The following is a 15,696-nucleotide window of genomic DNA, read 5'->3' on the forward strand; positions in this document are numbered from 1 at the left end:
CAGCAGGAACGAATTAACTACCCAGGTTTTGGTTTATTTTAGGAAGGTGAAATCAGTGGGGAAAAAGGTCTCCGCCACCTTCCCTATATTCTCTTTGTTTGTCGAGGGCAGGGGAGAGCCATGCAGCTGACTGGTCTCCAGTCTCTTCACGGGAGCGGGTGGAGAGGCAGACCATCTTCTCTGTATACCCCTGTGGTTACTGTGTTTTGCTGCTTTTGTTTGTTTTGTTCTTCGTTTTCAGTAAAAACTATTATTCGTTTCTATGCTTTTCTCAGAAGTCTCATAATTTCAAATTTACAGTAATTTGGAGGGAGGGGTTTCTGTTCCATCAGGTCCCACCTTCTGGCATACACTGTCTTTAAAACAAGACAAATGAGCATCTCATCTCCCACATGTATGTAAGCTGCATCCTGATGTGGGATAGACAAGCTTTCATATGTGGTTTTATGAACATGGTGGCACATATCACAAAATAAAGCAGTTGCAGATGTCCCCGCTTATTGCATGGGGGTTGGACTAGATGGCCTTTAAAGGTCCCTTCCAGCCCTAATACTTCTGTGATTCTATGAATACTGCCTGGCATCAGCAGTGTGACATGGAAATTGTCTCCTGTAGGATATCTCGATTTGCTTTACAGAGTTTCTTATGACTCATAGTTCCTCCTTGGGATTGTGATGTCTTGTGAAGGTTCATCTTCATCTTGCTGTTGCAGCAAACAGTCTGTCTGAGACAGTAATTTCTCCTTTTGCCAGCAGATAAAAGGGAGAATTTTTCCCTAGAAGGGATGGTCCTTAACTCGCTTTGTTTATATTGTCTTCAGGAAAAGTGGCAATCACAGGACTCAAGCTGGCAGGAAGGGGAGCCTGGGAAAACTGAAATCCATGAGAAGCAACCAAGGACCCAGAGGGATTGTGGGAGGTTACGACCATCCTCCAGAGGGAGGCTTTGAGTGGGAGGCAAAGGAGCTGAAAGCTGCCACAAACTGAGAAGGTACAAGTTTTCTGGAAGAAAGGGAGAAGGAGGAGGAGGAGGAGGAAGGTGATACGGGTAAGAAGGCTCTAAAGGGTGTGGGACCTGTATGTGGCAGGAAGACTTGCTACAGGTGAAAATATAGTGCTGAGGATGGAGAAAGCCTATAGTCTGCTCTCGAGGTCTGTGACCACTGACGCTAACTCACACCCCACGAGCTGCTGGTGAGGACAGAGCTTTGCAGGTGTATCTGGCTCAGATGGACTTCGGAAACCCTGTGTGAAGCAGGGCCAAACAGCTTCCCATGGGAGTCAGGGTTAGGACAGGTGCTGACCCCCAAGAGGCAGGAGCTGCCCCTTGGTCTGTCCAGCTCAAACCAAATCAGAATGTGGGTGATGCAAGAGAAAAATTACCTGATTTCTTTTTGGGGAGTTGTTGGGTAAAGGCTGGTTTTAATGTCACGATGACTGGAGGCAGTAGGAAGGGCTAAAGAAGAGCTGCTCATTACGGTTATTGCTCCTTTGCTACAGACACACAATGAAATCTGCCCATTACTCCCAGTAGGATATTTTTCCCCTTCTCTTTCCTTCCTCAAAGAGAAGGTCCTTAAATTAATGTCATCTCAAGATATAAACACACTTTATTTTTCCAACACTTGATTAGGCATATAATTTCCACCACTTATACTTAACATTTAAGTTTAATCATGAAGTTGTTAACCATAAAAAACTATTAAATGAGTACAGTACATTCAAAAAAAATTAGTTAAGTATTTCAGAATGAGCACTTAAAAAGAAAATTTATGCACAGAAACAATGGAGAATTACAATTAAGAGCTCTAGGGATCTGAGAGTGATCTGTCCAGCCATTACACAGTCATTTCAATTTAAATTAAAATTGCAACTATTTTCTAATCTACTAAAATATGTAGTGTCACATTAAGAGTTTTAATGGAGCTTTCTCTAGGGAACGTAGCAAAGCTAGTTAGTAGCACATAAATAACTAAATATTGGAAACTGAACAAATTGTCTGCCAAAACTCTAATATGATAAAAACAAAAATGACAGTGGATTATTTCATTTTCTCTAACAAAGTGCAGTCCTTATATTAAACAAAAGGAACAGTTCACAGGGTGTCCAAATCTACATCATTTAACCAGAGCTGACTGACAAAAATAAGTAAATCTGCCATACATATTTTTCTAACCTGTCAAGTATCCATGTGAATGATGCTGCATACATTGTTCACAAGATACAACAGTGTTATTTACCAATGTGCAATTGTCCCTCCTACTCCTAGGACATGCAGAAGAAGTCACTATGGTTTATGCAATATCTCTGATGTTGGGAAAATTAGCTTAGTCTCTAAGTTTTAAGCTTTTAGCTTAGTGTTTTCACTAAGCAAAACATGTTTTCAGAAACTGAGTTGCTTTGTTCAAGTCTACTTAAACACTAAGATCTGACCAAACAAAATATACCAAAATGTGCCTTCAGGTGAACCTGGATGGCTTTTGCAATTCAGAAGGTACTTGGAATCTGGGAGTGGCAACTGGGTCATTTGGGGTTGGCTATCCCAGCTGTGCCCCCTTCCAACTCCTTGTACCCCCAGGACCGCTTAGAGCATGAGAAGTTGAAAGTCCTTGACTTAGGTTAAGCACTGCCTAGCAACAGGTAAAACATCTGTGTGTTCTCAACCTTATCCTCATCCTAAACACAAAATATGGCACTGTAGCAGCTCCTGGGAACAAATTAAATCAATCTCAGCCCAAACCAGCATAATAACGAACATAAACTGAGTTTAGACTCTCAAAAGGTTGCTAGCCAAGGGAGAGAAGTTAGTACATACCAAGCATGCTTTCAAGACTGATACACATGATGTACAACCTGGCTGCCTGAAAACAAATCTTCAGGCCCTCTGTTCCTCTGTGCAGACTTCCACAAACTTGGCATGCAACCGGTGCTTCTCCTTATCCACATAGCTCCTTCATCTATTCATCTTTGTTTTTTTCTCCGAGTTCCACCTGAAGTCAGCTGAAATAGATTTCCAGCAATCTCAGTAAAAACAATTACTGACCAAGTAGCAGCAGTTTAGTTTAAAAAAAAAAAAAAAGCACAAATTATTCTTGTTCTTGCACATTCACTGATTCCTATCACCAGATGGCATGCATTCACAGCAAGGAATATTAGCAAAAAAAGTCGACATGGTAGCCTATGAAGAGGCACCTTATTTCGCACATCAGCTTGTAAGACAATGTGAATTAAATCAGTGATTTTTACCTTAAAAGGAACGAAGAAGACATCTTAATTACTATTTGTGCATCCGTAACATCAGTTTTGTCACCACACGGAGGAGATAGTTACACAGAATGTGCTTCTGAGCAGTGGCAGTTAGGGTGTTCCAGAATACTTCTGTAGTCTTTCCTGAATTTAAAACTCAAGGAGTGCAAAGGCAATTGAATGTTTCAGTTCTTCAGCCCTTGGGCTTCACGGTTGTGATTGGTGATTTAAAACATATAGCATGCTATTCATTAGTGAGACTGTTATCGATATGCCTCCTTCAATCCGCCCTTCTACCCTTACTTCAGTTCTGATCAAGTTCCAGACAGAAGCCCAATTCTTGAGAAGTTTGTATTGAAAAAAAAGAAAGCAAGAAAAACCAGAACTCACACAATACTGCAGCACTCAAGATAGACATCAGCTACAACCCTTGGCTGCTCCACCACTTGCCCCTGATTTACAACTGATATTTAGCAAACTCAAATTTCAGCATGCAGAAACCAAACAGGAGTGTCATGTTGCAGCTGGGAATACCAAAAGTATTTAAATGCTGATATGAAGCTTTAAGCACTAATTTAGTAGAACAATAGGTTAGCTGTGCTTTTGGCAACACAAACCTTTAATTCATGCGCCAGTCATACTCCACTTAGGAGATTTCCTATATGTGTGGGCATCACCATTTACACTTCAGTACTAGCAGTTAAGGAATGTGAAGAGCATAATTATCTCCTCTAGCATAAGCACAGCCAAGAGTATCGTAGAACACTGCCTGTACCTTGACTGTATGTGTGTCCCTTCCTTGCTGTCTGGTCTAGCCCAGTGCTCACTGAAAGCATGCAGCACTCACACATGGGCCCCTCAGCACACCCCAGGCTTGTGTGTCCCTCTCAAAACCAGCACGCAGTCTTTGCCCACCTGACACCCCTGCCCAGACCTAGGGCGTCCTGCTTACCTGTTGGTCCAGCTTCACATTTCCTGGGGAATACCCACACTCAACATGGCTGGGGGGGTGTGCAGACACGCTGCCCCACAGCCAGCACTGGGCTGAGACTCCTGAGCATTACCCTATCAGCTGGCACCTTCCCATTGACTCTCCCCAACATCCCACACCCTCGGGATTCCAGTCTCACTAGCTGCAAAGTCCCAATTTGCTGCAGTTTTCCCAAAGCCCCTCCCCTTGCTGTGACTGACAGCATTTATTGTCTTTCTGTCACTGAACAGAATCACAGAATACATCAAGTTGAAGGAACTCACGAGGATCATCAAGTCTGACTCCCTTCTCCTTGCAGGACTGCCTGTCAGGTTTGCATCCCTATATTTTTTATTTCTGACTTTCCCCCTTTTCCTTACTATGCCATTTGACAAGGTCCTCAGTTAGATAACCTTTCCAAAGTGAACGCAACCACGTTCCGCATCCCTTATCAATTAACATGACCGACCAACCCTGACTCTCGTTACAACCTCTCTTAACCTCTGTCAGGTGGACTTGCATCATTGTTCATGTTGTCCCTCTTTTCCTTCTAGTCCCTTCTGCATCTAAAAGGTTCTTGACCAGAAATGTTTCGAAAAGCAACAGTTTTCTCTTTGCTCTCCCTGCTTGCAAGTATTCCTACTTTTTCTTCAAAAACGCTAAAAACGTCCCTGTTCATTTACCTGTCTAAAAAGCAGTAAACTGACAACTTGGCATTGGAAAAATGCATTGAGGGACACTTCTATCTTGGTAGACACAAAAGACCTCCTCCAGTTCCTGCAGTAATGGTCACAGAAAACAAGCAGACAGCTTTCATTACCAGCCGTATCTCATGTCTATCGCTGCAAGTTTTCAGCAATGCTCAGCCCTCCACCCACCTAACCCTTGTGTGGACGTGCCTCAGGCTCTAGCTAAGGGGCGATAACGTGGGCTGTACATGCAGCATGTGCCAGTTACCTCCAGGTACTTTAAGAAAAAGCTGCAGCACACTGTCAACTTGTCTAGGTATTACTGGATGTCTTTGCATACAGAAAGGCTTTAACATATGTCTTCCCACTGCTGTTGCTTGGGTTTAGCCGGATGTGGTTGCTGCTGAAGCATAGCTAAAGGCAAAAATAAACAATCCACACAACAGACAGCACAAGCACATGCACCATTTTCTAAAGGTATTACCCCAACCCCCCCAGCCACCGCTTAGAAGTCCTTTCTTGTTCTGCATATTTCGAGTTTTATTTCTGGTGCTTAAATTCTGTTAAAGGTGTCACTGGATTCCTTGTACACAGTCAGGGTGACAAATGCCTTCTCCATTCCCAACAGTTCAAAGGTGCTGTTGTTCTTCAGTGATCCTTATATCATCACGTTAACATGAGAGCATCAGAAAGTGCACAGGCTTATTAAGTGTCATTGAGGCTTTGTAATGAGATACGGCAACACTTTATATGAGATCACAGTTTAAATCCAAGCACTCTTGACTTCACATTTATTGAAGCCAGTCCTATTTTGTACAACACTGAGCATATAGTGTAACTCTGGGAACCACAGCTGTGACTTAGTTAATGATCTCAATAAATCCTACTTAAGCAGAGACAAGAGAATTATGCAAATTACTATTTCTGTGCCACATGCACTTGATAACTGAAGACATAGCACAAAAAGCTTCAGCACATAAACACCACTACTTTTTTAACCCAGATATGTGAAAAATATATGAGAGAGGGAACAGCTTACAGAATTTTGCTTCAGAAAAGTTGCAGTTGCAGAACATTTATTATGAACCTAATAAAGGAAACTTACAGAAGGCATATGTAAAAAAAGGGATGGTTAAAACCGAAAAAATATGACAGATTTTTCAAATATAGCTGTGACCGTGACAAAGAATTACTTCTCTGAACAGACCTTTCCAAAACATCATGATAAAAGCCTCTGCCACTCACACTTGGCAGCTAGATAAGATGTCTTCCATCAGCCTCTTGTAGACCCAGGCGTCACCTTTAAGCCGTTGTCGCCAAATACCCACTGCTTCAGTTTTATCGAGTTGACACACTTCTAACTCAAACTCCATTGTTACTCTACCAAAATCTGACCGTGTTCGACATTTCAGGGTATAACTGTAGAAAACAAAAAGGAAAACAGAATAATCATTGAACCATTTAATGTTTGTTTTGCAATGCAATTTTAAATTAATAAAACCACTTTACAAAAAATATCCCATTGCTACTGAGAATATTGGGAAACAACTCACAATTTAGTCAACTGAGAGCTTTGTGAATACTTTATTATTAGAGTACTATTGTTATCATTATGCCCAAGGACCAGGTGTTCAGCACCAATGTTCTACTCAGCCACAGGAATCCCTGCTAGCCACAGACACTCATCCTCAGAGCGGAATGATGGAAAGTTCCCATGTTTTTCCTAAACAAGACCACTCTTATCTCTGGTTGTTACAGCTTAGCTGGTGTGAAAACAGGAAAATCTGAATGCACAGTTTGAAACATTACAATGGGAGAAGGTGCTGCTGTGCAATCCAACATCCTTCCAGATTCAGAGCTTGGGAATGCATCAGAAGCTGATGCATACTCTGATGTTTTACAATGGCCATCATAGAAATACTCAAGAACTTGAGAAAATGCATATTGAAGAGTGCCCACAATGTTTATTTCATGTGTTGGGTACTCAGGAAACAGACACTGAGTTTGATCAGAAGTAAGAACCAATCTAACCAATCAGTACCCTAGTCTAGCTAGTAAACCCTACAAATTAATCCACCAATGGTGTAGACTCTGCACAGCTTTTAAGCTATACTGATCTTTTGGCTAAAGGCTAATGTATTTTAACTGCCAAGAATGAGGGTTAAAAAATTAGTAAGTTACTTCCCAAATTGTCCCATTTGGTCATGTGACTGTACCCAAGCAGACTTTTTGTATTTAAAATTTCACATGAGACACAAGATTATGTGAATTTTTATCTCACTATTATTGGTTGATAACTGTTGGTCAAAGAGATCTGCTAGAGCTCACTTAACATAGTTTTGCATTGTGTCAACAAGTTTTATCGCACACATTAATGTAGTGCTTTGTACATTTTCTATAAGATTATTTTACAGTGGTGTCAAGAAAGTAAGTTTAAATACTTCTCTTTATCAAAGATTGGAGTAACCACTATTTAGACAAATATAAGTTGGAGCCATCATATTTTACACTTACCCCTTCTGAACATATTCCACATGCTTCTTTGAAAGAACGGTGATTATTTCATTCAACAGTTGGTCAGGATTCAGTAGGTGAGTGACGGTAACATTGCAGTGTGCCTAAAAGTAGTCAGCTTGTTAAAACAATTAGAGGAATAAAAAAATAAAAATATCTGTCCTAAAACCGAAGACATTGCAAAATGTTTTCACAAAGAAAGTTTCAGAACAGCTAATCTTCGTGACAAATGCTTCAACTTCCCAAAACCATCACCCTGCTGTGTGCCCTACAGTTGGGAGATGGCCTATAGCTGAGACTGAGTGCTTCTGATATCAAGGAACAGGCACAGCACCACGCTGCTTTTCATGTAGAAAGAAAAAAGGTAACTTACTACTCAAAAATTTCCTGTTATAAGTAAAGTATACTTTATATACATCACATCTAGTACTTCATATAAGAGCTTATGCACTAAGTGAACTCTTGAACAACTTGCGGACATCCGCAATAGATGTCTCAGCAGCCAGTCAACTGAAGGGACACATCACTGGCTTCTGCAGAACTGCTTATGCCTTGGTACACAACCTGCGTTCTTTCACGGTAATCATATTTTTCAAACATGTTGCCTACAGATTCAAGTACAAATTCCTCCTTGTATAGCTTCTGAAGTATATATGTTGCATTTGAGTGATGTATAACAGAATAGCTAGGTTTGGAAGGGACCTCTGTAAATCATTTAGTCCAACACCCCTGCCAAGGCAGGGTCACCCAGAGCAGGTGACAAAGGAATGCGTTCAGGTGAGTTTGGAATGTCTTCAGAAAGGGATACTCCACAACCTCCCAGGGCAGCCTGTTCCAGTGCTCTGCCACCTTCACCTACTTGCAGAGTACAGCACCCTGCCCATGCAAACTGCCACACCACATCCCTTTGCTGCACCACGTTCCTGTTTATCCACCTGTTCACTTGTGCTCCCTGGAGCTTTTAAATCTCCCTCGCTGCTTCTGGAAATGCCCCTCAACACCTGGTTGCCTGCTAAGGGCTTCTGGGTCCTGCCAGGGCTTGGAGCTGCTGCTTGGGTGTCCCTGAGCTCTGAAACCCTTCTGTACAGCTCGATCTGATGCTCACACCTGGACTTACCTCATTTGCCACTGCTGCTGCTTCACCAAATGATTGTGCTGTTCACTAAAATGGTATCATGCCAATGCCATGTGATGTGTATTCTACATTAATATTAACCTCATAACTACTTTCAGTAAGAATAAATTCATAATGAAATATTAAAGTGTTCTGTGCAACATACTGCCTGAGGAACTGCTTTTTCTATGGCTACCTAAAGGATAAATAGCCAACCAGCTTGAATGCAGCGACATCGAAACCTAAACAATCTAAATTACAGGGACACTGTCAGAAACTCTCTCAAAAGGTGTAGTTATTTAGGCTCTAAGTGTAATTTCAGATTCCCTAGACACCTAAGGATGACCCTAGAATGGACATATTGCTTCTGGGCTACAGAAACCTAAGCCAGGAAGGTTAGCATTTTTCAGTGGGACAGCTAGCAGTATTTCTTTACAAATAACATGAAAAACTGTCAGCTAAGGCTCTTTTAAAACCATTCTGCTTCCTTCGCATTTGGTTTAGATGGGCTATAGGCAGCAAGGATGAAACTCCTACCTGGATCTGATGACTTGCCTGAGTGCAGACTAAAAGATGCCTCACTGTGAAAACTGGGGCATTGTCTTGTTAACAACAACGCAGTAAGAGCACTCTGCTGTAGAAAGCAGGCAAGACAAGGCACAGAAGCTTTCATAAAACCATTTCTGAAGCTATTGGATGTTTTCAATAATAACAATAATTGTAATATAATAATTAATATATAATTAATGTAGTCCTAATACTTGTTCTCCTGTAAGACTTTCGCAGCAACCATACCTTACGTTTCCTTGGACAACTTCTAGTGCATCGTTTCTTCTTGCTTGGCGTAAGCATTGTGATCACTTTATCTAAGCCTCTTTCCAGACTTCCAAATATTTTGGCTTTTCTCTTCTTTTGGCTGCTATCCACGTGACCTAGGTTGAGATCTAATTCCACCGAGTGACATCTGTTACATGAACAAATCAATCAGTTATTTTTCTCTCAGTGTTAAAAAATTAAGTATTTTGGACATGTCACTAAAATACTACCACACATGCCAGAACAAAAGAATCAAATCCAGTGCAGTATATTATAGGAGTTTCTGTTCAAAAGTTTGAAGGTTTAAATCCAGAGATGTATCAAACTGCAGTCCTATGGAGAACTGGGATAGGAACTCACATTATGGAAAATAGGAATATATCCTAAAGATAATTGAGTTACATAGTTTTAAAACTTTTCTGTACCATCAGTGTTTTCTAGTGACTGTAGAAAGAGGTTTAAGGGAGGTTTTTACCAAGAGAATAGAAATTACTGCTTGCTGCTGTAACAAGACTTCCTAGGCAGCACATGGATTAAGGCTGTCCTGCTCTAAATCAGGAGTGTACACAAATAACTGGACACTTACCTTCTTTCATGAAGAACCTCAGCTGCTGTGAATTCATCTGTGTTTGTCAGGTTTGTGGGCTTAATTGGGGTGACTGCAGTGAACTGGCTCTCTGAAAGAAAGCATCCAAGCCAAACAGGTATGTCTTTGCATAAAGGATTTTCTTTTCTTCAGCAACAATTTCTCATTATTAATAATTTATTTCAAAAATCAGATCCCTTTTCTATCTCAGGTCTGTATTTTCAAAATGATAAAATATGTTTTTCATACAACAACAGTACTACCTCTACTCTACAAATTAAAACTGCAACTGATTTCCCCAGGGCTCTACAAGCCAAACCTTAAGAGTCAGCAATGCAGTTCAATATAAGGAATTTCAGGATCCGAATTGCTTTCTTGCTCTGCCACTGCTCCCACAATAAATACTGAGCAATCCACTGCATCAAATAGTTGTGTTCTTCACTGATCCATTTCCCTTATACAAAGGGTGTAAGTTTATATAGCCATGTTTAATACATGATGTAGATGTTACATAGCAGCCTAAAAAGTCAATGTCTGCAGAGCATGGTTTTGAATGTGCAGGAGAAAACACTAAGTGAAATAGTCATCAAATGAGTTGGTGCAATTAAACCCAACTTCAATGTTCAAAGTTTCAGCTTTCTACAGAATTGCACCTGATCCCAGAAAAACAACCTCAAAATTTCCAATGAATACTTCCATTTTTCTGCTTCTAGGGAAGTATTAATACCTTTCCTGAATCAAAGATTTTTCAGTGCATCAAAGAATTAGCTTTCATTGTTTAATAATCAAAAATCTAAATAAATGAGCTAAAATAGTGTTTCTGCCTTTCCCATTTCAGAGAGTACCTATTTTGCTTTTCAAACTTACTGTGATGTCAGACTTCACATTATCGCATACAATCTTAAAATAAACTCATGAAAGACTAGTCTTTTTATTGCAATTGCAATTGTTTAAACCCTTTACGAAGGATGACATTAAACAGCAGTAAGTCCAAGAGCCCTTATTCCTTGAATCAGTCTGCAAGGACTTACTGTTCCTGAACAATATTCCTTAGCGTCTGGAACAGATGACTCTCCTATTGCAAGGAGCACTTGGCATTTGAATGACAGAGATAGCATTTACAGTATCAACACCAAAACTTCTATGGTAGTCATTGACGGAAACAGTAATGTACATACAGGACATGTACATGACTAGATAGGCTGAGGACTGAAATATGTGATAACTCAGAAAAGCTGACATAATGTAGACAGATTTCTGAGGTTTATTGCACAGCTGCAAGACCTATATGTTGTTAACAGAAGTATTTTCACTGCTACAATGGACTGTTCCTGTGAAAATGCTGATATGCAACTATGAGAAATCCAAAAGTTAGGTTTCTCTTAGAAGCAGCAATAAAAGCAGATGACTAAAAGTGTACCTTTATTTTCATTTAAGGTAATCACAAAGGAAAACTGGAGTGTTGAGGAAATCGTGTTCTCAACCTTCACGGAAAAGCAGAACCAGGTGCAAGTTTTAGGAACACAGCACTTAGCTCCATGTTAGAATGTGTCAAAAGGCACTCATACGTGATACTGTGAGCAGTAATGACTCCTGTTATTAGTAACATGCCCTGATGCACGGTTAAAACTCTTGCAGCACCCTACCAGATGTACTAGAAAAATCAAGATGGTGAATAGGACAAAAGAAGTCTTCCAGAAACAGATGTGTTGGATGCACAAGTATTGTGCTCATATTTGAATTCCAATAATTCCCAAGCCACATATATGTTCTAAGTTGTCATTAGTTACATTCCCTGTACCTTTGAAGGCAGGTGTGTGAGGGGGTATGGCTTGTTCCTGTGTCTCAATCTGACTCTTCGCAAAAGGAGTTTTTGGAGCAGGAAGTGCAAAGGGCATTTCATTTCTTAAAGCTGACTCTGTCTCTACATTCTCTTTGTTTTTATGCTTCTTTGATGCCACTTTTTTTGTCACTGGAGTTGACAGTGTGAATTCCGTATTATCCAATTGAGCATCAGGCTTTGAATGCTACAAAAGATGTAACAGAAAGAAAAGAGGCATCCTTTGCAGTATTCTGATCATATTCAGGAATGTTACAGAAAAGGAAATTCTGAAGCAGGTTAAAAATACCGTACAATGCTTGCCTATAGATCAAAATAATTAGAAACTCTTCAGTACTTCTGATTCCCTCTATAACTTGCTAATAAAGTTCTTGAGTAATTTGCCACTACTATATCTGCTCTTCTAAACTCTTTTGTTTGCCCATTTAAAACTGTTAGTGACCAACTCATTGAAACACAGATAAGAATTTTCATTTGGCTTAATTGTAAAATTTCAATTGCTTCACTGGATTTTGTTGTTCAATACAGACAGGTTGCACTTCTTCGAAGACTTGTGCAGCTCTAGCCTAGCTCCAAGACCTTGTTTGCTCCACTTTATTTTTTCTAGTCAGTTTTAAAATCTTCATTTACTCATTTTCTAGATGCTAATTTTATGCAAATTGGATGTCAAGTTATAAAAAAATCATTCATGACCTACAGCTAGAGGAAGTCACAACATATGTTCAGCCTATATATTTAAAACACCTCATTACTTAGTTTGTACCTTGTCTTGGCTAGGGTCCACCAAATATTTAAATACACAATAATTTTTATGTTCAATGAGATCATTTTTGGATTAAGAATAGTTTATCAAACACCTGTTTTGTTCCATGAGTATTTAGAATAAATTCTTCTAAAGGAGATTCTTTAAACAGTGAAGCTGTATCTGAAAATTCCGTAGATCCAAACGCGCATGGCATTTCACTGCAGTCTGGCATGTCTTCACACATCACAATGTTTTCAGACTGAAAAGAAAGATTTAGTTGAGATTCCACTGCATGCTTAGAAGTAGAATTTCATCAGAAAAGCACCATTAAAATCTAAATCTAATATCTTTCTAAGTTCCTAATAATGGAAATTCCCATGATGGTGACCTAAGTTTTAATATCATCATTGTGGATTTGTCATTTGTATCAAAAGCAGATGTGAAACTATTCTCAAAGCATCATTCCCAAGTCATCTTTCATTACCTGTGTCAAGAAGAGAACCAACTCATAGAAATTCTCACCTTTGAATTCAAGGCTTGGACTACAACCTCTTTTTACCAAAAATCCTAATAGTAAAAGAATAGAGCAAAATTTGAAAGGGGGCTGGATAAAGGTAAACACATATATCCAAAACATACTTGGAACTAGCATTTGGAACCTTTCATCTGATGGGTAGCTCCCCAAAAAAGCTGTCATTTATTAAATCAAGGAATTGATAACTTCAGCCGAGATTGCTAACCGTCATGGCTCACACCACATACAATCAGATGCATATCAAGGTATCCTTAGTTTCCAACACCTTTTGTTATTTTCAGGAAACTCTTCCCGATGACTTGTTCCATAGTATTTCAGTGAAACTGCACACGGTCATTTGGTAGTCCTTGGCTGGAATGGATACCATTTTAGGAAGTTATGTCTGCTGGAAGGTAAGTTTCTGTTGGCCTATGATCAAGAATATCACAGTGAACAGATCTCTCATTGCTACTGGAATAGAGACAGAGCTCCCTGGTATACTGCCAAACCTACCATGATGATTTACTCAAAAGTCCTTACCAGAGGGCTGCTAACTACAGCCAAGAGTCTAGGAGCCTGATATGGCAGTTGAAATCACATTCCATTACAACATGAATGCCTGATTAGGATACCTGGGCTACTGTGTTCCAGATAAAATTTATGGGATGATGAATTTTTTGCAATATCCTTCAACATTAAACTACCTGAAATAAAGAAGTATTCCATACAAGCTTGTGCCACCAAATTCAGAAATGCCTAAATTAAAGGTTCTGTTTGCTTGGTTGTTTTCACATCAGACCAGGTCCAGCTAGAGAGCTCTTCTAGGTAGGTGTTTCAGCAAATTCAGTTGATATTCACCCACAGCATCTACACACAAGCAAGTTAAATGTGTCCTTAGCGCTGCTGGAGGATTAATGGATTGCTGTATTGTGCAGCAATTCCCCACCATCACCTGGGAAGGCGTAATGCATATGTTAGTAGCATTTGCCAGACCAATTTACCTAGGATATCACTAGAAATACAGTAACTTCACAGCATCAGCGCAGCTGAACCTAGAGAGCCTCCATTTAATCATTGGAGTGTAGAAGGCTAACCTACCATGATCATGGAAGTCACGTTATGCATCCTGAGAAACACTTATGATTCACGATCTGTTACGCAGCTCTAGTAGGCCTACAATTCTCGTCTCAAAGAAGCTGTATGGGTTAACTGAAAGGATTTAAACGCAACTGAATCAGATACATAAGAAAGTATTTCTCCTGAGTGCTTGCCTCTACACAGAAACAGCACATTCAAGTAGTTTCACACAGATGCCTCAGCTCAAAGGGGGAATGGCTAATGGTAAGTCTGAGATTCCACTGAATGCTTCTCAGTTTGTCTAACAGACAAATATCACCAACAGCTCATATAGCTGCATATTATATACGACACTGCAAGCGATTTAGCAACTTTGGCCAATTTCTGAAGTGCCCTATGTGCACTTTGCTATCAAACTATAGGAATAGAAACTCCCTTAAGATATACAAAACTGCTTGAAAATCCCAATCATCAGAAAAATAGCAGCAACATGTTTCCTTTACTCAAAATAAACCAAGTCTTCTCTAGGATTATGTTCCCAAAGGAAACAGATGAGGAAGGAGTTGCTCTTTGATCAACAGCTCACATAGTGCCCATGTCATCTCAAAGCAGGCTGCCCAGGTCACATGCCATGACATTTCAGATTTTCCTTACTAAGCCATGTGAAATGCAACCCGAGGTACAAAAATATATATAGAGAAACATGGAGTGCAGTAAGAAGTTAGTCATCACAGAACAAGATCTGGAATGATCACACAGGCCAGACAACAGAGGATTAGGCCCATTAACGTGAGCCAAGGTGGGATTCTGTGCAGCTCTTGATACATTGTGTCCTGCCAGAGCTATTCCAATAAAGCCAATTCATAGAAGCATCCCAGCTGCTAAGTCGTGTTAATAAGACTCAACTGTTTAATGACAAAGACTTTGGCTGACTGCATACATGTTCTCTTAATGATATTTAGAGCACCAGCATGTTTCCTCAGGCAGAGCTTTGTCAATGCAGAGCAGGATTTTAACCAGGATGCTATCCTGCTGAACTCAAGCTTACCTTGAGGCCTGCCAACGGCATGGTTCTAGCATGTTGTGTTAGACATGGAAACCTTAAACACACACGCTTGCCGCGAGCCTTCTTGGATTGAAGCAAGAGGTATGTTGCTGACATCTGGTCATATTTCCACTGGCAAGACACAGAGAGAAAAAGAGTATTTTAATCTCCTCTTTGGAAACCTTGCAAATACAAGGCAAGCTCAGCCTTCTGAAAATTTCTGTGTCTCTGCAAGTTTGTCCACCTGATGTGCAACCCTAATGTTGGACCACAGTGTAATTTCAGACTTCAGATGATTCACTTTATGTGTCTGAGATCATGAAACAGGCACTACGGAGGTTCTTTGCAAGTTAGTTTGCAGTTCATGTGCTAGCATGGAAACTAATGCTGGGATCAGGATCTATCTACTGAAGTGAATGGCAAACCTAGTAATTGGGTTTATCCAATATTTTAACCAGAGATTTGATTTTTCTGAAGTCCCTCCTGCCCATTCTTCCCCTACAAACAGCACCAACTTTTTGCAGGATTTTCAGCAACTCTG

At 40.1% G+C, this 15,696-nt stretch overlaps 1 protein-coding gene across 9 annotated transcripts in view; it reads right to left on the bottom strand.

Moving 5' to 3' along the window:
- Positions 1-1,637: 1,637 nt before the first annotated feature.
- Positions 1,638-15,696, bottom strand: part of MELK (maternal embryonic leucine zipper kinase) — a 29,179-nt gene continuing 15,120 nt past the window's right edge. For 4 of the 9 annotated variants that reach the window (XM_027653046.1, XM_027653045.1, XM_027653043.1 and 1 more), the window contains 7 exons: positions 15,159-15,287; positions 12,632-12,778; positions 11,736-11,961; positions 9,935-10,025; positions 9,328-9,499; positions 7,419-7,522; positions 1,638-6,323 (listed from right to left, as the gene is read on the bottom strand). In XM_027653046.1, the coding sequence (XP_027508847.1) occupies positions 6,146-6,323; positions 7,419-7,522; positions 9,328-9,499; positions 9,935-10,025; positions 11,736-11,961; positions 12,632-12,778; positions 15,159-15,287 (1,047 nt within the window). In that variant the 3' untranslated portion in view covers positions 1,638-6,145. The remainder of the gene's footprint in view (positions 6,324-7,418; positions 7,523-9,327; positions 9,500-9,934; positions 10,026-11,735; positions 11,962-12,631; positions 12,779-15,158; positions 15,288-15,696) is intronic. The other 5 variants (XM_027653041.1, XM_027653040.1, XM_027653042.1 and 2 more) reach the window with 5 other exon arrangements.

Source organism: Corapipo altera, unplaced genomic scaffold (assembly GCF_003945725.1).
Source record: "Corapipo altera isolate COAL_440 unplaced genomic scaffold, ASM394572v1 61305, whole genome shotgun sequence".
In the NCBI taxonomy this organism is placed as follows: domain Eukaryota; kingdom Metazoa; phylum Chordata; class Aves; order Passeriformes; family Pipridae; genus Corapipo; species Corapipo altera.